The sequence below is a fragment of the Eptatretus burgeri genome, chromosome 16 (assembly GCF_056783735.1).
Source record: "Eptatretus burgeri isolate ZD-2024b chromosome 16, Ebu_testis_v1, whole genome shotgun sequence".
Lineage (NCBI taxonomy): Eukaryota > Metazoa > Chordata > Myxini > Myxiniformes > Myxinidae > Eptatretus > Eptatretus burgeri.
Window position 1 is genome coordinate 30,023,488 of NC_140976.1, and position 26,391 is coordinate 30,049,878.

At 43.8% G+C, this 26,391-nt stretch overlaps 1 protein-coding gene across 10 annotated transcripts in view; it reads left to right on the plus strand.

Moving 5' to 3' along the window:
• Positions 1-26,391, plus strand: part of LOC147010801 (nuclear receptor corepressor 1-like) — a 235,638-nt gene that overhangs the window by 187,322 nt on the left and 21,925 nt on the right. For 9 of the 10 annotated variants that reach the window (XM_085858629.1, XM_085858622.1, XM_085858623.1 and 6 more), the window contains 7 exons: positions 66-272; positions 876-1,112; positions 1,297-1,452; positions 7,196-7,288; positions 7,444-7,606; positions 7,730-8,505; positions 22,950-23,033. In XM_085858629.1, the coding sequence (XP_085714755.1) occupies positions 66-272; positions 876-1,112; positions 1,297-1,452; positions 7,196-7,288; positions 7,444-7,606; positions 7,730-8,505; positions 22,950-23,033 (1,716 nt within the window). The remainder of the gene's footprint in view (positions 1-65; positions 273-875; positions 1,113-1,296; positions 1,453-7,195; positions 7,289-7,443; positions 7,607-7,729; positions 8,506-22,949; positions 23,034-26,391) is intronic. The other variant, XM_085858626.1, reaches the window with a different exon arrangement.

A 26,391-nucleotide genomic window follows, 5' to 3' on the forward strand; every position in this document is an offset into this window, starting at 1 on the left:
GTTTTTGTTAAAACATCATGTCTCGTACTCCTCTTTTAACCCTGGCTTCCCATTTTGGCTTTCAGGCCACCAGTCTGGCCGGCCATCCCCACATGAACACAAAGGGACACCTTCACCACGAGACAAATCACCAGCGCCGACCGAGCGCCCTGGCATGGTTCCTGGCCCGTTTGACTTCACAGCTATGCGTAGCCCGGGCCTGGATTTGCATCGAGGTCCACTTCCCCTCAGTTTGGAGCAGGCGGTGCACAGTGGTTTGATCTTGGATCCAGGTAAGAATTTTGCCTTTTGGCAGTTTTATTTTCGAGGACAATGTGTGTAAACAAGACCATTAAAATTGTTCCTATAACATTATATGTGGAGTCAGTCTGTCAGCAAACTTTGCTTTTTACTGTTTTATTTTTCATTGTTTGATCAGCTCTGCTCCGGTATCTTTTAATCTTATTTTCTAATTCTTAAAGTAATACTCAGGTTTTGAAAACAGTTGCTAGTTCTGTCATTGTATAATCTTTCACTTCTCCGCAGCATAACACCTCCAGGCAACAATTGCAACTCAGTTAAATATTTGGTCATCTCCATGGAGATAGCCTTGTCTTGCCTTTTTGATGTGCTGATTTGGTTTGAAAATGTCACATGCTTTTCAGAGTTAGTAATATATTGATGTACTCCCCGCTCCCTTTCCTTGCTCCTCATCCTCTTCCCAGTTATATGACAGTTACGTGCATTGTTTGTACGACCGAAATAACAAAATGGAAATAAAATTGGGTCAGAAGGATCAAGGGGAGTTGTACAACTTGAGATGTGTGTCAAACGTCACATAAATAAATTTAATTATTGCCCCCTTCAACCTCACTCTATTGTCCTCCCTTGCACAGCTTACTATCTGCATAGGCAGATGCCTGCGTACTTTGTACCGCGGCACCTTGCTCCTGTCCCAAGTTACGCATCTCCGTATCCATTCTTCCTTCCCACATACACCGATGGCCCGTCACTAGATACAACGCGGCAGACCATCTTCAACGACTACATCACCTCGCAACAGATGGGTTTACCGCGAGGCCTGTCACCCAGAGAACAGGCTTTGGGATCGCACTTCCCTCCCTTTATGCGTGGTATGTCTACTTTTCCTACTCTGTTCAGCTTGTGGTCATGGAAATCTTTGAGATTTTTCATTCTGGGTTTGTACAGATGTGCATTTATTCTTATTTGTTTGCTCAATTGCTGTTGGGTTGAGAGAGCTATGGTCAATGGGGGCTACCATTGCATATTTTTTTGCCATGCCACCCATACAAACAGGGATCATCGACCTTTCACACATGCAAACACCGATGCTTTTGTCACCTCATATGAATCCTGCCACGGCAACCTCGTTGGGCCTCGACCGCCTCGCCTACCTTCCCGGAGCATCGATGCCCTATGATGGAGCTGTGGTTTCGACGGCAGTTTCCACTGGTATGCATTTTCCAACGTTTCTTCATTTCACTTACTATATACATGCCTGTTGAAGAGTGGTTTTGAGAAAATGTTGTTGCATTGAAAAAGAAAAGAAAAAAATCACTTTATGGGCTGTTTTCTTTTTTAATTATCCTGAGTGGGGATTTTTTTGTGACGAGGAAGCTGCACAGATGATCGTTATGTCACCGGAAGGTCGACATTTGTGACCTTGTTGAGTGGTCGAAGTGACCTTGTATTGTTTGTCACATTAAGGATTTGACATTCGATGCGTGCTCCCTTAGCCATTTTCCTATCAGATAAGCGTCATCACCACGTCTAGCCAAGTGTTTGTTCTACCTTGAGTGCTGGAGCAGATTTTTTTTTCGCCCACATTCATTGATTGCATCTTTGTAAGGTGAAGTTGAGCTTTGAGGATAACTTTGTTTTCAACTGCCAGAGTCCAAATACCTTGTTTTGTTTTGAGCCATATTCATTTACTCACTCCTCAGGCAGACATCCTCAACCTGACTTTTAATTTGTAGTTCAGTAGTTGAAACCTTCGCATGGTGGTGTGTTCAGTATGTTTGAGTGTTTTACTCCTTTGGCGAGTTGCTGATTTGGCTAGTTGCCTGGCAACATTACATGAACATTATCCATTTGGATTTTTTTTGTTTGGGACTTGACCCTTGAAATTTGGACTGGCAACAGTGAAGCGTGCGTGCGTGCGTGCGTGCGCGCGTGCAAGATAAAATTGTGCATAGAAGGTGCGTGCGCACACCTTGTATGCACTTCTAAACCACCTCACAGGATGAATTGAAACTTGGTTGTTGTACTCATCGTGTGCCTGGTATGGTTTAGGGTGTTAAGACAAATTTAAGTTGTGGTATTTTGGTGGCAGGTTGATGACGCAATTTCTCTATTTCAATTTGTATCATGTCGTGCCTCTCACCGTCGGAGAGTGTATTATAAATCCCAGCAGTTTACAGTACAATATTATAATGGCATATCTGTATGAAAGCAAACCTTATAGAATCGAAAACTATGTGTTCTGTATTTTATGCACTCCTAAACCGCTGTACAAGATACGTTGAAAAGTGCTGGTTGTACTCACGGTGTTCATGGAAATGTTAAATTAAGTTGGGATGGCCACCTCCAGCTTATATTTTTACTTTTATGTTAAAGTGAGGAATTCTCAGAAGAAGTGGGTGAATTATCATACCTTCTAATGCATTGCTGCACCGCTTGACAGGATAACTTGCAAACTAGCCCTGCTACAATGCTACAATGCTACAAAAGGCAAAATGCTACAGTTAGAACTATGGCGTATGAGAGTTTACTCTCATATACTATCATGGGTAACAGGCCCTCCTACAGTAGTCTGCAGAGAATTATTACAGGAAGGAATGCAGATAACTTTTGCCTGGGAAATGTTGTCGCTAAAAAATAAATCAAACTCCTGGAAGTTGTAAAAACATTCCAAAATATGTTTATAGTATAATCACAAGGAAATTTGATGCAGTTGGAGGCCATTCGCCCCATCCTGCTTGCGTTACACCAACACCAGATTAAACTAGAGAATTCATAGAACACCTTACCCCATGCAGTGTTCAAGTAAATTATTCAACTGAAATAAAACAATGATTTTAATGGTCATATAAAAAATTTCCGGACATTTACCGCCGTTGGTGTAGTGTCTTATACACCCCCTTATTTCACATGTCCAAGTATTGCAAAACTGGAGGTTTTTGAAGTGGAAACAAGGAAATTTGTGTTCTACAGTGTTCAAATACTGTCAAACTCTGACATTCGCGGGGGATAGATACGTTCCTGGAAAATGCCGCAAATGGCGATTCCGTGAATGGCGGGGCATTGTTTCAATGGAAAAAGGGGAGATAGGTTCCCGGCCGTTCGTGACCCACAAAAAATACCGCGAATGTCACGCATTGTTTCAATGGAAAAAGGGGAATCGGTTATCGGCGGTTCCTGATTCATAGGGGAAACTTTTAAAAGTTTGAAATCTTTTTGACTGCGAATGCACACAATAAGTTTCACAAAAAATGCTTACAAATAAATTTAAAAAATGACAACACCAGGTACCGTTTCCAATGTATATTGAAGGCATGTGATTGCAGTTTATTAAAAGTGATTAACCAACTGTGCCGCAAAAGTAAAAAAAAAAAAAAAAAGAAACAAGTCTGGAGACGGCGATGGTTCACAAGCAATGTACACGGTTCCCCTTTTTTATTTTTTGACCTTCGAGGGACGCCATGGGCAAACTGGCGGGAATCGGGAAAAACGTAAATGATGAAAGTTGTAGTAATCGAAGAGCACTACAAATTGACCACGAATTGCGAAATCCTAAAGGTAGTTCGCCTTTTTAATTTTTTTTATGGAGGGAATCGGGAAAAATGTAAATGATGAAAGTTGTTGTACTCGAAAAGCACTACTTGCATACCAACTTTCATTCGAAACAGGCCATGGGCAAACTGGCGGGAATCGGGAAAAACGTAAATGATGAAAGTTGTAGAAATCGATGAGCACTGCAAATCGACCACGAATTGCGAAATCTTAAACGTAGTTCGCCTTTTAAAATTTTTTTTATGGCGGGAATCGGGAAAAACGTAAATGATGAAAGTTGTAGTACTCGAAGAGCACCACTTGCATACCAACTTTTATTTGAAACAGTTAAAAACCCAAGGAGCTCGATGCCCAATTTATTGATTTTTTTGACATTTTCTAAGTTCGTGACCTTGTGACCTTGACCTTGGGACAAAAATGAAAAATCAAGCTCTGTGGGGCTATGCAGGTGCCATTGGGCTAACCAAATACCGAAACCCCTGCCAGATTTGACAAACCCCCTCAGAGAAGATGTAACTTGAAACCGGCTACCCCCTAAAAACACGTGTTTTGGGCGTGGCTCTGCCCATAATGGGCGCAGCATGCCCATTCTCAGGAAAGCACAACGAGATCATGATATAAACCTCCCACCCAAATTTTATCAGGATCGGATCAAAACCCACGGAGCTATGCTCGGGACAGACAGACAGACAGACAGACAGACAGACAGACACCCAATACGAATATAGTGGTCACTTACTGACTCGTGAACCAACAACAACAGCGGGTACTGTTTCAAATTTTTATTTGCACAAATGCACGCAACTTTTCAAATGATGATTTGAAATCCAATGAACTCGGTGGAGTCGTCTGCAGACGAAGCAGGTGAGGGTGCTGATGAGTCGTGCCTCAAAAGGAATGTCGGTGAGGGCGCTGAAGCAGGTGAGGATCCTGATGAGTCGCTCACCGAAGGAGATACAGGAGAGGGTGTTGATGCTCATGAGGTGGACGGACCAGGGTGGAAAAAAATGGGTGATCGAGAGCTGCCTGACAGATTGCTCAATACGTGGCTGAAGATAGGTTTTAAAACCGTTTTAATTGCACGGCTTGTGAAAGTTATTTTGGTTACTTTTTTCGCCCGTAAAAAACCCGCAAATGTGCAAAGCACATGACCACGAATGTCGAAGCAGGTCGCATTTTATAAATTGCGAATCCATGAATATCCGGGTCCAACAGTATATAATTGAATTGAAATTAATACCATGTAGTACCACCTTATCTAACATGTTAAATTGGTTCTTAATGCCTGTTGTTTGTGTCCTTTATGTCCCCCCGCCATGATATAACCACTATCCGGTCTCCGAACCTCAGAGTGCTGCAATACCGATATCCAAATGCTGGAGCTCAGATGATATCAGAGACAGGTGATCATCTTTTCTTAGGGAGAGCACATTCCATGCACCCACTCAGAGGGATCGCCTCAGGTTAACTCGAGGAGACTGCCTACTGTATGCCCTTTGACAGATTTTGTTTTTAATCCTGCTGGGTGTCCATATCCATTCTGGCCATCATTCTGGAAACACTCCCTTTGCCCCCAAAATTATTCTCACTGCTTCCTCAATGCCAAGACCTTCCTCCCTACACTATTCTTCCAGCCATATGTTGACATCTATTGCTCTGCTCATAAATTCTATTCCATTTCATAATCTTGAGAGAATATCAGAAAATGTTACCTCGCAACACTTAGCTTTCACCCGCTTACCTAATATCCTGAACATTTTTTTTTAATCCCCCAAGTAAATTTTCCCTACATCATTTGCTCCTCGGTGTATCACACCCAACGTCTTCCTGCCGTGACCCGATACGATGTAATTTACCCTTCCTTCAATGTTCCTAACTCCTGTTCCTTCAAAACTGCACAGAACTCTTGTCTTTGATCCTTCATGCAGAATGAATAGTTTACATATTTCATAGTTTAATCACCAACTCCTACCTATCTCTACATTGCACCCAACTACTACATGCCCTCACTACCCCCTCACCATTGCATGCACTCGCTTCACCCTCGTGGTTGCAAATCTCCTCTGCCAACTCACTACTCCACAAACGTAACCACCTTTTGTCTCCAATCTTTTTCACACTCTGATACCTGCCGTCAAGAAACTATATGTTCTTTCAAGCCAGCAATAGCCACCTTAATGTGAGCTATTTACTCTCACTTCCACAATCCTTGCACTTTCCTCACAATGAAAACTATAATCATTGTAGATTGGGGGGTAGGGGAGGGGGTTATACGTTGAAACATGTTTTTGTTTGTTTGTTTGTGCGATGAAATGCGGTGAAACTAGTTGATTGTACTCAGGGTGTTGAAACTTGCTGGTTGTACTCAGGGTGTGCACGGGCTTGTTCAACTAAGTTGGGATGGCCACCTCCAACTTGTGTTTTTACTTTTATGTAAAAATGTGGAAATGTCATCATAATTTGAGGTTTACGTTTCTCTTGAAACGTTTCTGTTTCTTTTTCTGTCTTTTTTGTTTTTTTCTTTTTTTTTAAACTTCAATGCACTCCTGCACCACACTGGTCAAAATGTTTAAAAAACTTGAGGGTGCACAGTACAACACAAAATAAAGCTCGCCCCACCCCTCCCACACCCTTTTGTTACTCCCATAGGGAGTGGGTGTTTCTGATTTTCTAATTACGAGGAAAAAATACTGTAGGCATACCACACCATTAAACATTCTTTTTGAATGTGATAGGTTTTACCACCCTGGCTTGAAGTCGAATACCTCAAACACGGGGTTGCTAAAGACTGCAATCTGCAGGGGAGGGAGCCATGTACTTATTTATCATGCATACAAGCTTCGCTGAGCCTGGTGTTGGCTTTGTGGTTAGGGTGGTGGCTTGGCATCCTAGGGTCCTGAGTTCAAGCCCCGTTGGCTGCTGAATCAACACCAGGGGGTTGACTCAGCCTGTCATCCTTCCGAGGTCAGCGAAATGAGTACCAGTGTACTGGTCCCGGTGTATGCCCCGGTTAGAATAGGTGTACCATATCCCTGTGTGTCGTAAGAGGCGACCAGGGTTGGCGTCAGGAAGGGCATCCGGCCATAAAACATTGCCTCAAGAAAAAGCCCAACCCCTGCACAGCAGGGAAAAATGGCTGTAAAATCGGTCATTTTTATTATACAAGCTGTTAGATGTTATTATACAAGATTTTTTATGAATCTTTGACCCCCAACCCGGTTAACGGAAATTTTGATAAAAATCAGAGCCGAGTGTGTCTCTTTTGTCCAGAGACCAATTTATATATCTCTCTCACAAAATGTGGTGCAAATGGGAATACCTTTTTTTTTTTAATCTTTCTTTTGTTGAAATTTAATGTTTTGAGATGACCATATGTTCCCCCCCTCCCCCCCCCCCCCAACAGGCAGTGCTGTTCCACTTGTCCAGCAATCGGCCCGTGCAGAAGAGAGAGAGAAAAAAGAGAGGGAACGAGAAAGGGATAGATTACTAGAGAGAAGTGAGTGCTCTCTCCCTCGTAGTACCTCCTTTAAACATCAACAAAGTGCACAATTGTGATGATTCAGATAGGTTGAGATGATGACTTTGCACCTTGCTTGACCTTTGACATGGCCTGCTCCGATGTCTGATGGATGTCTGTTGTGCTTTTAACAGGTCCCGAGATAACCCGGCACCATGTTGCCGGGCTTAGGCACTGCTCGCCACCACCTTCACCACGCCGTGGTAATGTCATCCAAGCTCCATCAGGGGTACCACCGCTTGGGAAGAGTGTCATAACAGCGGCGGCAGATTCTGGCGCTGCACTTATCCTGCCAGGGTAAGGATGCAGAGGCCAAGAGCAGAATTTATCTTCACATGTGTGATGTAGCTCATTTTAAGGTTTATAAGTTGATGGACTTTGCACAAACAAACTCAGAAGGGTTTTCTTTTTGTCATTCAGCCCTCAACTACCGTCTAACGGTAGTTATGCTGCCTACCTCGGTGATCGCTGTGTGGACCCTGCTACCTTAAAGACTTCATCAGGACGTCATCGGGAGGCTGAGGGGCTTGTATTAAATGCATCAACTGAATGCCAGAGGCCACGAGAGACACAGAGAAGAAATGATGAGGCCTGGCGAGAGGTGAGTCACCACAGCAGACCAGCGGTTGGTGATGGTCCAAGGCTTGGTGATTCAGGTCGCATTGCTGCTGAACTCGGGCAGCGCTATGATGAGCAAAAAAGTCCGTTGATGGTCGGGAGTCATGTGACACCTGTTTCCCGGGTAAACAGCCACTCGGTCCCACCACCTGCACACGCCGGAAGAATGCAGCAGCCTGGCACGATGTCACCACTCATTACATCGACTTCACAACCAATCCCAGCATCTCATCAGCTGGCATGCCCAGCTGTCACATCCTGCCAATCAACTGCATCACTCGCTGTAAAGCTGGACCCTACATTGGACGAGCAGCAAAGCATCCCTGGTCGATTTGAGTCATTAGCTCGTGAGGTGAGTGAGAAGACTACTCCACCGCCAAGCAGTGCCCCGATCCGTGTAGATAGCACAGAGGAAACCCAGGAAGAACCTTTGGTGAAGCTGCGCCAGGAATTGAAAAATAGTGGCCGAGCCACAATGACGGCGGCGAACTTCATTCACGCCATCATTACACACCAGATTTCTGGAGACAAAGAACGCCATGAAGGGAGCAGCCCTCAGCCTGACTCGGGCAATGCAGGTATGCACTGCATCTCTGAAAGGGAGAGATTTCTTCTTCTTACCCAGTTGTTCCCTCATTCGTGATGCTTTGTAAATTTTCATTTTCTCCAACATGAGGACTTCTTCCACATCACATTATCAATGTCAACCGTTTTTGCTCTGTGTAAGTGCCTATTATTTTTTATTTTATTTTGTATGTCTAGACGACAGTTCAACAATACTGAAGGAAATGAGTGAGGAGGGGGGATTTGGACGAGCCAGAATTCCACTAATTGTACCGCATAATCCCACCAGGAAGTTTACACCATGCCCGCTCGGTTCCAGGCAGTGTTGCCAGATCCGTCAAAAGCCTGTCGGGATAAGTCGGCTGGAATAGCATTCCTTCAAACTGCCATACACTGCCAAGTTCCCTATTTTTTTCACGATGCATTCGACCTCGAAAGTGCATGATTCCAGAGATGTACTTAGCCTGCCCGTCCTCTTGAGAATGGCTATCGATTGGTCTTGTGGGGAATGATTCGATCGGTGTTATTAAAGGGAAGTTGCTTTCTTCGTCCGCAAATTGTATTTCCGGTGTTGTTTATTGACATGGCATGCAAAGGCGATCGCTCCCTTGACGACGAGTTGGCCAGTTTTTGAACGTGTGAAAACTCGTCGTCCGTCAATGTCACGATGAATAGCAAAATAACATCGCCGTGACATGCTTGCGTTTCGATCGCAACGATCGGCCCTTTCTCACCGGCATGTGCTCGGTTTGATCGGTTCGTGCAACTTGATTGCCTCTCGATTCCTGCTATTTTGTGGACAATCAACAAGTGTTACTACATCGTTGTATCATAACACAGGCATTTGCAGATATGGCCTGCATTAGAAGCTCTAATGATGGAAAATAAATCATTCATGTTGCTGGTGATTGGAAATATCACAATTGGAAGGAATTCATTGTTCACTGCGCAAAGAGTGAAGGATCGATCACATCCTGCACTGGCTCTTTTTTTAAGTTCGATACTTTCTGAAAAGGTGATATACTTTCCTATGTATTATAATAATAAATAATATAGTTTACATGGTTGGGGGGGGTATGCGGGAATTGGGAGGAGAGGGAGAGAGGTTTCGGGACGTGTTGGACATTGAAAAGCTATTGAGTTATTGGCATTATTGTGGTTACCTTTTGCCTGCAGGTCAGCAGAAGCACTACCTCATTCCACATCCCAATATAAACTTTATAGCAGCCTTTGGTGGCCTCAAAACGGACGGCAAGGACAACGTGTGATCGCTTAAAACCTTGCCAACATTCTGAAGTGCGTACACCCAAAATTTGGGGCCTCCACATGTTACGGTTCGGCCGTGAAAGAATAACGTGCACACAAATGAACAAACAAACACAAAAATCCAAACACTTCAAACTATGTACGAGGTGTGTTCAAAAAGTATCCAACCTTAATTTTTCGTGCATAAACAAATGAAGCGAGGGAGGCGTGGTTTGGTGCACGTATGTAGGCGATCCTCATCCGTATGCATGAATATTTTCCCGCCTGCAGAAGCTGTAAGTCGCCGGCAGACCGCCGATGAGTGAGGAAGTGTAAGTGAGCGTCGTCGGATTTTCGTTTTTGACAAAGTGACGGAAAAACTTGAACAAGGCTACTGCATCAAATTTTGTGTAAAGCTTGGCGATTCCCAAGTGGAAACAATCCACAAGATTCAACAGGCCTTCGGGAACGAAGCAATGGGTACCGCACAGATAAAAGAGTGGTGCAACCGCTTCAAAGATGGTCGCACATCAGTGGAAAGTGAAGCACATTCTGGTGGGCCCTCAACATCCCAAAATGAGATCGTCATTGACCAAGTGAGGACCCTGCTGATGCAGGATCGTCAAATCACGATCAGAGAACTTGCAGACGAGGCGGGCGTCAGCATTGGATCCGTTCATTCCATTGTGACTGAGGATTTGGGCTTCAGGAGAATCTCAGCGAAGTTCGTGCCAAAGCTGCTAACGATTGAGCAGAAGCAACTCCATTTGGAGATCGCACAGGACATGCTGGAGACTGTGAACAGCGATCCCAACTTCTTCAACACAGTGATCACTGGCGATGAGACCACAGTGATCCGTCATTTTGTCAAAAACGAAAATCCGACGGCGCTCACTTACACTTCCTCACTCAAGGCCCAGTCACACCTTGACGTTTTAGCCAGCGATGGCAACGTATTAAAATGTATCTAAAACGCTGGCTTACGTTGAACTTTTGATGTTTCTTTTTAAAGATTCGGACGTATTCATAGCGACTTGGTCTTATGTATAACGCATTGGTAACGGACACAGAACGTTTCGTTGTGTTATAGCTAACTTATACCAACGAATGCTGAACCTGTTGTCGGCCTACACAACCTATGCCCAACGATAGTCTAACTTAGGCATAGCGCGTTGCATGCATCGCCGACGATGTCGTGACGTAGCCTATTAAAAGGCTGACGCACAACGATTCGAATCATAACTGCCGTAGAAATGGAAGTGTCAACATCGCGGTCACACCTTGGCGATCTTGCCAGCGTATGCCGACCTAAGAAAAATGTGTCTAAAACGTTGGGGGCACGTCAAATACGGTATGAGTAAGTTTGGTATACGTGAGTAGAACGCTAAAGTACGCTATCATACGTCGTAGTAAGTAGAGTACGTCAAGAAATTTTAAACATGTTCAAAATTTTACGACGTACTCGGCGTATGACACACGTTCCGCATGCGATGGGGATAAGTTTTACACACGATATGTGGACGCTTACACACGTCCACAAAGGCTACTTATAAGCTACTCATAAGTCGAAACACGTCGCGGTAATGTCTTTTTTTACGCGCAACTTATTTCTAACTTATGTTTGACGTGCTTTGAACCAATTCTTTACGTAGTCCCAACACACATCGACGTATGTAGACGTATTCCAATGACGTCTTCCGGTCGACAAAAAAAATAAATCAACGTGTTTCTAGCTTACAACTGCCATATAAAGACGTGTTCCCAGCGGTTTTGGGAATTGGTATATAAAAATGCTGCTCATAAAAGGGGAACCCAACAGTGTTTTCGAGTCCTTTTTGAGTCGATGTCCATGTCAGCAGTAACAGTATCAGTATTAGTATTAGTATTAGTAGTAGTTTGTTCATGTTGGCAGTAGTAGGTGAGTGTGAGGGGGAGGGTGTGGGTTATGATGGATCGTCCTTGCGTGTCCACGGGTAGGAAACATCTTTTCACCATTGTTCAAAGTTCTTCGCGGCTAATTTTTTTATGGGGCTTTTTCAACAATGAGCTATGGCTTGTTTTTACGATTTAGGTCTATTCATAACGGGTTGGTCAAATGCACAATGAACTAATAATGTGCATAGAGCGCTTTGATTACTTATAGATACGATATACCAACGAATAATTATCGTGAAGCCGGCGTTCACAAACTATGCCCAACGATACCCTAACTTATCCATATCGTGCGGCAGTTTATCTTTGCCGGTGACGTAGGGTTTGCTATTCATAGCCTGCCACTCAACGATTTAAATGGCTGCATCTCCACTATTGAAAGTAGACTCTTGCGCTCAACAATTGGATTTTTTTTTACACTCAATGACTTTTAAACGGTACCACTCAGCTATTTTCATTGTTTACAATGAACGATTTAAATTGCTGTCACTCGCCTTTGTTTTTTGACGCTGGCGCTCGGAAATTTTAATCGTTTCTATTGAACGTGTTAAATCGCTCAAACCCCACTATTGAAAGTAGACGCTTGTGCTCAACAATTGGATTTTTTTTTACACTCAACGACTTTTAAACGGTACCAATCAACTATTTTCATTGTTTACAATGAACGATTTAAATTGCTGTCACTCGCCTTTGTTTTTTGACGCTGGGGTTTGGAAATTTGAAGCGTTTCTTCTGAACGTGTTAAAACGCTCAAACTCGACTATTTTAAATAGACGCTGCCGATGGACAATTGGAATCATAGCCAAGCTAGACATCGAAGTGTGAACATCCTCGTCATGCCCAAGAAAAGTTTGAAGAATGCTGCAAATAAGTGTCCTGGCCGTGGCCGTGGACGCTGACGCAAGGACGATCCATTATCCCGACGTCTTTCAGCCTATGAGTAACTTAAAAGTAACGTCTGTCGATGTGTGGCAACGATCGCGTAACGTGCCTACAACACGTTAATCATAGGTTAGAAATAAGTTTCGGGTACGCTAAACATTACCTCGGCGTGTCTCAACTTATGATTAACTTACAAGTAGCATGTGTTGACGTCTGTCAACGATCACAGACCGTGCACACAACTTGTGGCCAGCGTAGCGGAACGTGTGAGTCATACGCCGGCATACGTCGTGAAATTTCAAGCATGAAAAAATTTGAGGACAACCAAAAAGTACAACGTTTAAAGCCAGCGTACAACGACGTATGGCAGTGTTTTTCAGCGTGCTCTCAATGTTATCAAAACTTACCCATAACGTATTCAACGTGTGCCAGCGTTTTAGAAAAAAAATTCAAAAATCGGCATATGTTGGCTAAAACGTCAAGGTGTGACCGGGCCTTCATCGGCGGTCTGTCGGCGACTGACAGCTTCTGCAGGCATGAAAATATTCGTGCATACCGATTAGGATCGCCTACATACGTGCACCAAACCACGCCTCCCCAGCTTCATTTGTATATATTTAAACTCTCTCCTTTTATATATATATATATATTTAAACTCTCTCCAGTGTCTGCAGTTTAATCTCTATCCACCTGCTCTTCCCATTCTCCCCACCACCATTGATTCACTCCGTATTGCACTTAATAAGTGGTCAGTTTTGGGGAATACAGATGTGATGGAGGTCAACTTGTATTGCTGCAAAACTGATTAACCTTGATATTAATGCTAATTTGAAACTAGAAAGCATCTGAAAATGCAAAGCCTGTCCGCATCCACTTTGTATTCGGACTTCTTTTTTTCCATATACAAAACATGACTAAAATGGTGAAAAACAACAAGGGCACTCGGTAGAGCGCATACCTCCTCCCCGCAATGCCTGGTCCATGAGAACATATCTGGCCCAATACATTTTTGAGATATCATGCTATATATTGTTTTTGGCACTATCGCTCAATGGTGAAGAATCACTTTTAAAATTAAATAATTCTCGTTTCCAGATCCGGATTCGGATCTTCAACAAAATCGAAGTAATTATTCCTTGTCGTACACCTCACCTATCCACCAAGTTTCAACAGAATCCGTACGCAACTTTTTGAGAAATTGTGATATATATCAATTTCGACTGATCTTTCAAATGGTGAAGAATCACTTAAAAAATTCTGGTCGCCTGATCTGGATTCGGATCTTCACCAAAATTGAATAAATTCTTCCTTGTCACACACCTAACCTGTCCACCAAGTTTCATTCGAATCAGTCCACATCTTTGAGATATCGTGCTATATGTCGTTTTTGGCCCGATCTCTCAACGGTGAAGAATCACTTAAAAAATTCTAGTAGCCGGATCCGGATCTTCACTAAAATCTAACCAGTTCGTCCTTGTCACACACCCAACCTGTCCACAAAATTTGATTCAGATCCGTCCACAAGCTTTTGATATATCATGTATACAAACAAATAGAGAGGGGGTGAAAACATAACCTCCTTCACCTTTGGTGGCGGTGGTAATAATCCAAAGAAAATTGACGATTTATGTGACCTTGACCTTTTCACCTCAAAATAAAGTCTTCATTGACGCTGTCTGCAGACCCTGCTCAAATTTCAAGTAAATCAAATAGAAATTGATGATTTTGTGAACTTGACCTTTGACTTTTTGACGTCAAAAAACAATCTGCTCTCAGCTTTTGATTGGTGAACCAATGCAGTGACCCAATGTGCAAATTCTTTAAATTTCAGGGCAATTGGTTGACAAGTGATGATTTTGTGATGTTTACCTTTTGACCTGATGACAAAATTATTGACCTGATGACAAAATTTCTCTTCTCCATATTCTCATTAAAAAGCTTTGTTGAAAATTTGATCACACACACACACACACACACACACACACACACACACACACACACACACACACACACACACACACACACACACACACACACACACACACACACACACACACACACACACACACACAAACTGGTGGATACTTTGAGATCTGGGAGGACTCCGCTCCATATTCTGAAACTCGCATATGGAGGTAACAACCCACACACACACACAAAACCCTGTCCCCCACGCAAAAATATAGTTTGAGGTGGAGTCAGGGGTGGTGTGGGCGGTAGGGGTGAATTTCATCATCATTCACTTCCCATGGGAATATAATGAATTCCCAATTTTTCATCACCAACTTTGTGTCCTGACATGACTGTACAGAGGTAGCGCACTTTCCTTTGAGGTGTCTTGTCTCGGTTCAATTACTGACCTGAATATGATCAGTTGGATTGGTGTTTCACAGGCAGAGTGTTGTGTCATGCGCTGTCCCTCGGATGGACGTTAAACCATGCGTTTCACCTGCTTGCATTAGCTGGTGTAGCTTAAAGATCCCATAGTGTTATTTGCAAGGAGTAGGTGAGTTATCAACGGCACTCTGAACGGTTTCCAAATTCCTGTCCAAACCTACGTGTGAAAATGGGGTTGGGGAGAGGGAGAAGAAGGGGTAACCATATTTTGAACCAAATCTTATACACTCTTCACCAAATTGCATGATTCCTTAATTTCCTGTGACCGCTGATCGTATCTGGGCTGTTGTTCCATTTTCCACTTTGGCTGTGATGTGATATTTTAAAATGTGCATTTCTGTAGAGATCATAGCCACTGGAAGACCAATATAATGAGAGATAGAGGGCCTGACATGGCAAGAGTAGGTATCCTGCCTATCTATCCCTTGTTATCTCTGTCCTTTGGGAACGTAAGCATGGGACGTAGCAACGGGCGTGATTAGCAAATGTACAAAATGTACGTATAGTTGTGATGAAAGTGCTGTTCGTGGCATCTCGTAGGCATTTGCTCAGCCCATCTCCCTGATGTATTAAATATTTAACCGTTGCTAGGACGCAAAGCATACACTTTGATGTTGCCTTCCCTCCCCCCACACCCCCACCCTGTGCTGACCAGCCAGGTACGATTCTGCGTCAGTAAAGTGCTTTTCCCTGTAGTTTCCAGTCGGTGTCACATTTACAGTCAGTTTCCTGATGCCACTGGAATAGAACTAATATTGTTCGCATGCTTTGAGTGGGTCCCTTAGCATTCAGGATGAAACACACACACACACACACACACACACACACACACACACACACACACACACACACACACACACACACACACACACACACACACACACACATACACACACATACACACACATACACACACATACACACATACACACATACACACATACACACATACACACATACACACATACACACATACACACATACACACACATACACACACATACACACACATACACACACATACACACACATACACACACATACACACACACGCCTGTGGCATCCCTGAAAGTAATTAAACCTTTTACCTTTCGACCTACCATTCGGCCATAACCGCTGCATTATACTGAACTTACCCACAGTGGCTTAACACATTTTGATAATAGAAATGACAAGTCTGAAGACGAAGATGGTTCACGAGCGGTATTTGATGATGTCCATTGTTTCAGAAGTCAAGGATGAGACAATGTGATAATGTTTGACCAAGTTATAAAAATGATCAACATGATGTGGTACGAGTGACAGGTTATTAGGTACAAAATGTCGAAAACCCGGTTTCGTTCAACAACTTTCAAAATTTGACCTTTGCATAACCTTTAAAGGTCACAAAACAATGTTCTGGACATTAAAATAAGGAAACAGGATACGTGCTATAGCTTATTGGAGTAAGTTCGTTGAAGAAGGTAGAAAACCCGGTTCGATTCCCACAACTTTGAAAATTTGACCTTTGTGAACTTTAAAGATCAAAGGTCAAGGATGATGACCTTTGGTGCAAAACTTCCTCTGGAACATTCCAGGAACAATATAACGTCATATAGGCTATATGGCATTTCACACTCCTCGGATTATCCAGACTTTGATGAAATCAGCGTAAAAACAAACTTGAAGGGGGCGCCACGGGCAAGGTGTTCGAGATGGAGCAAAATGGTTTCAAGACTTTAGGTGGGGAATGACCTCAAGATTATGCATAAAAAAATATTGTCATCCCAGCTCTCAAAGTTTTGGTGGTCGTATAATTTTTTTTACGTCAAAATTCGCAATTTTCTAAGTTCGTGACCTTGTGACCTTGACCTTGGGATGAAAATGAAAAATCGAGCTCAGTGGGGCTAGGCAGGTGCCATTGGGCTAAGGCCTAAGTCACATTTGCTCTACGGCGAGGATATGGTGGCCGTACGCCTTTTAAATTGACAGAAACGTGCGGCGACCGCAGAGTTTCTGCGGTGGCCGCAGGGTGGCCCTATGCCGTTTGGCTATATTTTACAGGTTGTAAAGTCGCCGTGGAATTATAACACGGAGTTATAACTTTTTTCATTTCTACGTTCGCCGTTGCAATTCGACAAGCCGAAAAAAAAAAAAAAAAAAAAAACTGGTAAAAAAAAAAAAAATTAGCCCATTCGTTACCGTCCGTCTGGCAGCACGTTCGCCTTAGGGCCGGCCCCCTGCGGTCGCCTTGCAGGCACCTTGAGGCTACCTTGCATCTGCCTTGAAAATTCTATGGCCTCCGCAGTACCCCCTTAAGGTCACCGTGCGACATAAAATCAAAGACCGTACGGCAAGCCCACGTTTTCGGTCTCCACAATTTCTAAGACCTAAGGCCTAAGTCACATTTCTCTACGGCGAGGATACGGCGGCCATACGCCCTCTGAATTGACAAACGTGCGGCGGCCGCAGAGTTTCTGAGGTGGCCTCAGGGTGGCCCTACGCCATATGGCTATATTTTACAGGCCGTAAGGTCGCCGTGGAATTATAACGTGGAGTTATAACTTTTTTTCATTACTACGTTCGCCGTACCAATTCGACAAGCCAAAAAAAAAAAAACTGGTAAAAAAACTAATATATTAACCCATTCGTGACCATCCGTCTGGCCGCACGTTCGCCTTAGGAGGTCTGGCCTGCGGTCGCCTTGCGGGCACCTTGCATCTGCCTTGAAAATTCTATGGCTGCCGCAGGAACGCCCAAAGGTCACCATGCGACATCAAATAACAGACCGTACGGCAACCCCACGTTTTTGGTCTCCACAATTTATAAATACTCCGTGCAGCTCCCTGAAAAATAAAAGCATATGTGACTGCTACATTGTGTTACCGTGGAAATACTGCGGCCGCCGTATAATTGCTAGTGGCCATAGATTTTGGAGACCCCACGGCCGCCGTGGCAAATGTGACAGGCCTAAATACGCCGCGCGGCTCCCCGAAAAATATAAACATATGTGACTGCTACATTGTGTGACCGTGGAAAAACTGCGGCCACCATATAATTGCTAGTGGCCATAGATTTTGGAGACCCCACGGCTGCCGTGACAAATGTGACCTCGGCCTAACCAAATACCGAAACCCCTGCCAGATTCGACAAACCCCCTCAGAGAAGATGGATTTTTATGTCAAAATCCACAATTTTCTAAGTTCGTGACCTTGTGACCTTGACCTTGGGACGAAAATGAAAAATTGAGCTCCGTGGGGCTATGCAGGTGCCATTGGGCTAACCAAATACCGAAACCCCTGTCAGATTCGACAAACCCCCTAGGAGAAGATGCAAATTGAAATCGGCTACCCCCTAAAAACACATGTTTTTTGGACGTGGCTCCGCTCATAATGGGCACATCACGCCCATTCTCAGGAAAACACAACTAGATCATGATATAAACCTCCCACCAAAATTTTATCAGGATCGGATCAAAACCCATGGAGCTATGCTCGGGACAGACAGACAAGCCGGTAGGTGGGCATGGGTAGTCGACTACCCAATAGAACTTGACGCGATGGGCCCGTTCGATGGGGAATGACCTGAGGATTAAGCACAAGAAAATTCATGATTCCAGCTTCAAGGGTTAATGCTGCAGATTGTTTTTTCGTTAAAATACCCCCACATTTAGAGGTTTTTTGGCTGTTGCTAGGCAACGGAGGGGTCCATAGCAACGGTTCTTTCTCACACATAACTAGGACATACCATGAACCTACCATACCAGTTTCATGTATATCTGACTCCTAGTCGAACTTCGTTTTTTTATTGTTTTCGACCAGGGTTCATTCAAAGTCTATCTTCTCCGACAGTTTTCATAGGATCGGCTGGAAATTTTTGACAATATGGCTGAATGTACTGCCCACAGTCGCTCGTGGCCCGATTTTTGATTTTCGAAAAAATTAATTTTTTATGATTTTTCAAAAATTTCAAAGTCCCGTTGCTCGGCAACGGTGGTGTCCAGAGCAACAGTTCTCATTTGCACACAACTAGGTCATGGTATGAACCTCCCAACCAAGTTTCATCGAAATCGCCATTGTATTAACTGAAATCGCCATTTTAAATACTCATAATAAGGGTAGAACAAGTCACAAAAAAAAATTTTTTCGACTAGATCGACTACCCAACAAACAAGCCGGTAGGCAGACATGGGTAGTCAATCAAGTCGATTTTAGTCGTTTTTCAGCCGTTACTAGCCAACAAAAGCGTCCTATCCATAGCAACGGTTTTTTCTCACGCATAACTAGGACATACCATGAACCTGCCATACCAGTTTCATGTATATCTGACTCATCGTCTCTGAGATATAACGAACTTCGTTTTTTCATTGTTTTCGACCAGGATTCATTGAGTCTTTCTCCAACAGTTTTCATAGGATCCGGATGGAATTTTTTGACAATATAGCTGAATGTACTGCCCACAGTCGTTCGTGGCCCGATTTTTTGATTTTCAAAAAAAAAATTTGATATTTTTTTGAAAATTTCAAAGTCCCGTTGCTAGGCAACGGATGGGTCCATAGCAACGGTTATCATTTGCACACAACTAGGTCATGGTATGAACCTACCAACCAAGTTTCATCGAAATCGCCATTGTATTAACGGAGCACTGGACAGAACAGACATACATACAAACAGACAGACAAACATATCGACGGAAATACTGATAATAAGGGTGGACTAGATCGACTACCCAACAGACAGACAGACACACACTAATAACGAATATATTGGTCACTTATTTTTTCGTTAAAATATTTTTTCGTGAACCAAAAAATCGACACATTTCAGTGTTTAATGGGGTTGTCTGCCAAAGGTTCCGTTCGTGTAACAAAATCCGTTAAAACGAGCGTTCCGTGAAACGGGCCTCTGCTGCATTTTTATTTTTATTTTTTGTATGCATTGTCGAGGCTCGTGGAAGAGCTACTACAATGAACGGATCAGGATGCAACAGACAAACACGACGCAAAACACGTATGTACGGGATATGACAAGCTGGTTACCGAAGGAAACACGAAGGAGAAAAGATCATGGTTTTGGATTGGGGACGATCTGTGATGGTGGTGAATAGCTGTCTTGAAGACCTGGAGGGAAGGATGAGATTGAAGAAGATGTGGAAGTTGGTTGCACAGGTGGGAATAAAGAGGAACAAATGAGCGGAGGTGGGCAGTGATCCTGGATTTGCGTAGTTTCCCCAGAAGGGGGATGATGGTGGACTATGTAAGCCCTGCAGAAATCTGGAGGAGGGCAAAGCATAGAAAGAGCAGAGGGTGCAAGATCAGCAGCAGGCGGAAGAAGACAGAGAGACTGCCGACCTTTCTGCAATGGTGAAGTGATAAGCCCATAGACTCAGCTTCATTGTGGGAGATTCCATTGATCTTGAAGGCCTTGGTTTCCATCGCATTAAGCTGAGAAAGATGGAAGGCAAGGGAGCCAGCCCATAGGGGAGAGCAGTACTCCATCAAGCTGTGGATGAAGGCCCTGTAGGTGGATAGGAGTTCAGGAGTGCCAAGGAAGGACTTTGTTTGATGGGGAGGCCCAGTCGGTGACTTGCTTTGAGGCCAATTTTGAAATGTGGTTTGTCAAAGAAAGATCATGGGTAATAATGAGACCCAGGAGTTAGAATGACTGAACTTCCTCAAGAGGATTGTTAAGAGAGTAGATAGCACGGTTTGCCAGATGGTCCTTTTGGAGAGAGATGGTGAGAGAGTGAGATTTGTCAGGATTGAAAGGTATAGTCTCAGTGTTTGACCATCTTGTGGTTTTGTCAAGGTCTGAAGAGAGGGAAGAGGCTGCAGCCTGCCTGTCCTGAAGGATGAGGGACGTCACAGCAGAGAGTGGAGGCATCAGCAAATAGATAAGGAGGATTTTCCAGAGAGTAAGGTATCATTCATGAAAATCAACAATAGAACTGGGCCCAGAACACTGCCTTGGGGCACTCCAGCCTTGATAGGGAGAGGAGATGAAAAGATTCCATTGAGACCCGCATGTTGGTTACAGGAGTGGAGGAAGTCAGTAAGCCATGTGTAGGGTTGGCCTTGGATGCTCTTGGCAGAGAGTTTGGAGAGTAAGGCAGGATGCCAGACTGTATCAAAAGCATGAGATATGTCTAGAGAAATGGTGCTGGTCTCATGTCTGACATTGAAGGCCTCCATCCAGTGTTGGGTGAGTCAAAACATCACGTCCAAAGTGGAGTGACCTGGTCTGAAACGAAATTGGTGATCTGAGATGATGATGATGTTGGAGAAAAGGAAGGATTTCATATCGGCTGCGATGATCGATTCCATGACCTTTCTGCTGATTGGAAGTAAGCTGATAGGTTTGTCGTTGAGATGTTTCAAGGCCTAGTTGTGATCGGTGCTGTATTTGCATGTATAATAGCAAAGGATATGTGTGAGTTCTACATCGGGGATGAACACAGCAATTGCACATGTGTACTAGTGCGTTTATGTTTCTCTTTTCTGAAGCTTGGACTCGTATATTCTGCCGAGCTGTGATACGGTGTTTGCAGCGGCTGCACTGCCATCACCCAAACAGACGTCTACCCTCGCTTCGTCTTCTTCTTCATTAGTGTGCAGCACACTTCTGCGGGTAGCATCGTTTACTGGGGGTGCAGCTGTGCCGAGGATGCAGTTCCCTATGTAGATTAAAGTAGGATTTTATAATTTGTTCATGGTGCTGGCGATAGCCCGACTCCTCTTCGCGAGTGACACCGTGGGATTTTTAATGACCACCAACTAATGCCGGCAGACGGGACGTCCGTTGACGCCTCGCCCTGCCTGCGAAGCACCAAGATGACCGTTGGTAGCCAGGACGAGATTCAAGCCCAGATGAGACGTCTCAGAGACAAGCTTGCGTCCCTCTAGGCTCTCCTGCTGGTGCCCTCTTCGATCAATTCTGACAACGCAAGCTGCTCTCCACGCAGGACTATGGTCTTCCTTTTAAAACTGATTTGTTAAAACTCATGTACAGAATACCATGTTGCGTATCATTCGCACACCGTGCCTCGAGCACACAACGCAAACACGCACCTTGCGCTTGCCTTCCATCACTCACAGCAATGCTTTTCTATAAACAAATTATTCACGAGTTCAAAAGGAGGGGAAAGACCAAAGTTTGCCCTCTTTCATCGGTCAGCTTTGTTTAAATATTTTAGGTTCATGGTGTGTGTGATACTACAAGCTATTCACAAAGCTCACGCATTTGCTGGGACTGGCATGTGTATTATTATCGATTGTCTGCCCAAAAATCGATAAACAAACAAACAAGTTTTTGCTTTTGTTTTTAAATCCTCACTGGTACATCTGAATGTAGGAATCTTAATATTGTGCAAGTGATTCGAGGATACAGATGTGTCCAAGGACATCCTCACATGACCAAGTATAAGCAATTTGCACACACTCTCATCCTTGGTTGATCAAAACGGATCTTCCTGTCTGATGTCCCCATTTAAGCACTTGCTTCATGATGTAACCCCAGGTTCAAATCACCTTTGGGGTTGTCCTCATATTATCCACACAAAATGGCAGAATTTTCACTCCCCTTACTCGAACCCCCCCCAACCACCCCTTCCCTCACCCCCAAAATCCATCTATTGATGCATCCCTCCCCCACCACGCCACCTCACTCCCTTCCCATCCCAACTCCTTGCGCCTTTATCACACCTCCTTTAATCACACCTTCTCCCAAAATACACAAAAAGAGAGAAAATCGAATTGAGCTTCGACATTGTATTGAAAATAAGAAAAAGACTCTGCATGTAAGAAATGGAATTGTGAATGTACATCGATCACTCTTGTTCATCAGATAAACATTCGCATTGAAGTTCAAGTCTCCGAGCAGTTGTCCATTATGGTTTCGGCTAGTCGTTGTGGTCTTGTGCCAGGCTCTCACTGTGACAGTCAACTCGCTGACGTCACAAAGGGAATGATGGTGGTGCATAGTCTGTCGGCTGATGGTCTTCTTCCATACGCCTGTTGTATGCGCAGAATCTGCACCATCGAGCACATCTGAAAATAGCATCCCCAGCAGCCCCCCTGGGTCTCCAGCACAAGGCAGCGGAAAGCTTGCAGGTGATTGTCGATTATTTATTTTTAAAAATTTCATCACATTAATCCGTCCTCCTCTGTGCCCCTCCATTGTGACCGAGGGAGGCATGAAAGCTCTCTTGCGTGACAAGATCAGAAATGTAAGAAATAATTTTATAAATAATCTATTGCACTGTTTTTGCCGTTGCGGCAATGACGCGTCGGACAAATTTGCTCAAGTGGTGAAGAAAACCTGCAGCTAACTAATATCCTTACTATAACTCACGGACAAGTGTTTGTGTGTTTGGTTGTTTGTCGTGCTTACCCTTCCTGCAGTTCTGGGCCGATTGCATCCATACTTGTGACATAGGATCAGCATGGTCCCAATTAATGTACAGGAGTGTTTTTGTCTTTGCCGGTGGTCTTGGGGAATGGGGGAGGGGGTGGGGGAGATGCAAATTCTCTATGTAAATGTGTATCGTGCAGCGCCACCTCCAGATGGGAGAGGGTATTACAAGTCTCCACCATTTACATTCCTGTATTCCTGTCCTCACGTTTTCCAGTACAGTGAGGTGTTTTGAATTGTAAGCAGTAGCTATGTTTTTGCTTCATGCACAGAACCCGGGTTTTTTATGCCTACACAGAGCTGTCAGTTGCCTATACACCGTCACATAAAGGTATGCATCAGAAGAACGTGTTGCAAACTTGGAACAAGATCGCCTTCTTCTTCTTCTTTCGGCTGCTCCCGTTAGGGGTCGCCACAGCGGATCATCCGTATGATCCGCATAGTGATTTGGCACTTGTTTTACGCCGGATGCCCTTCCTGACGTAACCCTGGTCGCCTCTTACGACACAGGGATATGGTACACGTATTTTAACCGGGGTATACACCGGCCCAGTGCACTGGTACTCATTTCGCCGACCTCGGAAGGATGACAGGCTGAGTCAACCCCCTGGTGTATTAATTCAGTGGTCCAACGGGGCTTGAACTCAGGACCTTTTGGATCCCAAGCCGCTGCCCTCACCACTGCGCCAACACCAGGCTTTTGGAACAAGATCGCCTGTAGGGCGGGTACTCTGCTAGTTTTAAATAAACCAAGAAAGAAGATTTTAAAGAAAGGATATTTTTTATATACAGTATTTGACATTAGTGTGCCTGTAATTCTAGTATATAACGTGGGTCGTGTTCACATTTGGCCAGGGATGAGAGGCAGATAATAAAGTCGATTTTAAACTCCATTAATCACTGTCAATACTGAACTACACACATGTATACTCTCTCCCCTGCCACACTTATTCGATTTTTTTCTCTCTTGAAATGTCAAGCGATAGCTTTTCGTGATAATTTTGCAGTTTAAAGATTGGCACACATCCATTTTAATGGTGGATTTGTATATTTGGGGCCTGAACGTGATGCCGCACGTTTATGGACAACTTATTTATTACATATGTATCTGCAGGACGGAACGGAGTTTGGAGGTAGATTTTGGCTAGTGTATACCCACGTGGTCTGGAGAGTGGGAGAGTGGGAGGGGGAAGGTGGGGGTGGGGGGGTAGAGGGTTGGGGTATTATGCACAAAAACGTCATTTTTCATGCTCGTCATACGAGGCCCTGAGAAGTAAAGCGGGCTCCAACACATGATACAACTTCGATTAATTTATAAGGTCGAGAATCGACTTGACTGGTGTGGAGCCATGTTTGAGTTTGTGGACCCACATTTGGAGATTTTTTTTGAACTGAAAGGGTCAAAACCTCGATGAAGAACCGAGCCCAGCTGCTGATCCAGGCAGTTGGTAAATTGGGCATTCCCTTATCAGTTACTCTTTTTCGATTGTTCTTTCTTTAGGTAAACCATTATTTTGATTGTGATTAAAATAACGTTAAGCACATAGAGCTTGTTGAATTATTATAATTTACAACGTCTTTAAATGTTAATATGTACAATGCTTTAGTAATGGCCATAACTGTTCAATAAATGACTGTAACTGCATTTGAAAGAGTCCTTCATTGGCCCGTCAGCTCACGCAGCAGTCAGAGGTGTGTGTGTGTGTGTGTGTGTGTGTGTGTGTGTGTGTGTGTGTGTGTGTGTGTGTGTGTGTGTGTGTGTGTGTGTGTGTGCGCGTGCGTGCGTGCGTGCGTGCGTGCGTGCGTGCGTCCGTGCGTCCGTGCGTGCGTCCGTCCGTCCATCCAGGGCATAACCTTTTTCCCATTTGAGCTTTTGACATCAAATTTTTAGTAAGCCTTTATTACGAGAATGTGCAGAAGCCAAATTAATAATTGGGTCAAAATGTCAAAGGGCAAAGTCACAGTGAGTAAAAATAGGCCTTATCAGCTCGTCCACCACTGCATGGTACGAGATAGCTGTTTTGTTGTTATATTTTTGAAATCACTTCCGCGTTTCACTTCAGTGACGTAAATATTGTAGAGCGCTTGCCAGGTGGCTTTAGCACTCAAAGAAGCACTCTAATGAAACGGTTGGTGAGAAATAGCTGGCTTTGCAAGCGATTAGCGATCGACGATCCATCACATTAAACACCTCCCAGAGACGCCCAAAATGTCAAATTATGTCTGAGTTGGATGAATGAACACTTTTTTAGAAGTCAGAACTGTTGATAAGTTAAATTCTGGAGATTAAATTTTGTAATTCGGCTTGGTTTAAGAGATTTTAGAGGTTATGGCATGTGCGGAAATGAAATATAGCCACGAACGCTGGTGTCTCCAGGTGTTTATAAGCATTGTAATGTATCCAGGGATTCATAGCCATGTTGATCAGGCATTCGATTATATGAGTGAGCAATGTGAAAAAAAAAACTTTATCATTAAGAAATCATTGCGGCCTGTTCCAAGTCAAGGAATTGTTGAGCAGGCCAAAAAAAAAAGGCGAATTAAAACCACATCGAGGGAGAGCGAGGTGTCCGAGGATGCACTTGATGAAGGATGCAATTAAATAATGCCGTTAATTAACTTCAAAAGGGGTGTTTTAATTGACCCAAACACCCAATTTTCACTCGCACTTCCTTGAATCTCCCTCAGCATGCATGTAAAGTTTCAGGCTGATAGGTTTCATGGTTTTGGAATTGTGGAGGGGACACACACACACACACACACACACACACACACACACACACACACACACACACACACACACACACACACACACACACACACACACACACACACACACTGACGTTTATTGGTATAGACGAGTTCCAGTGTGTCTGTGCAGGCCATAACTTATTTTACCACTTGAACTGTTGTCATCAAATTTTCAACAAACTTTTATTTTGAGAATATGGTGAACACAGATTAATAAATTTTAATTTTTTTGTTCTAGCTGTTGTTTTCATTAAGTTTAGAGTACAAAGTGGGCATGGACGGGCTTTTCATTTTGGGGTGGATGCT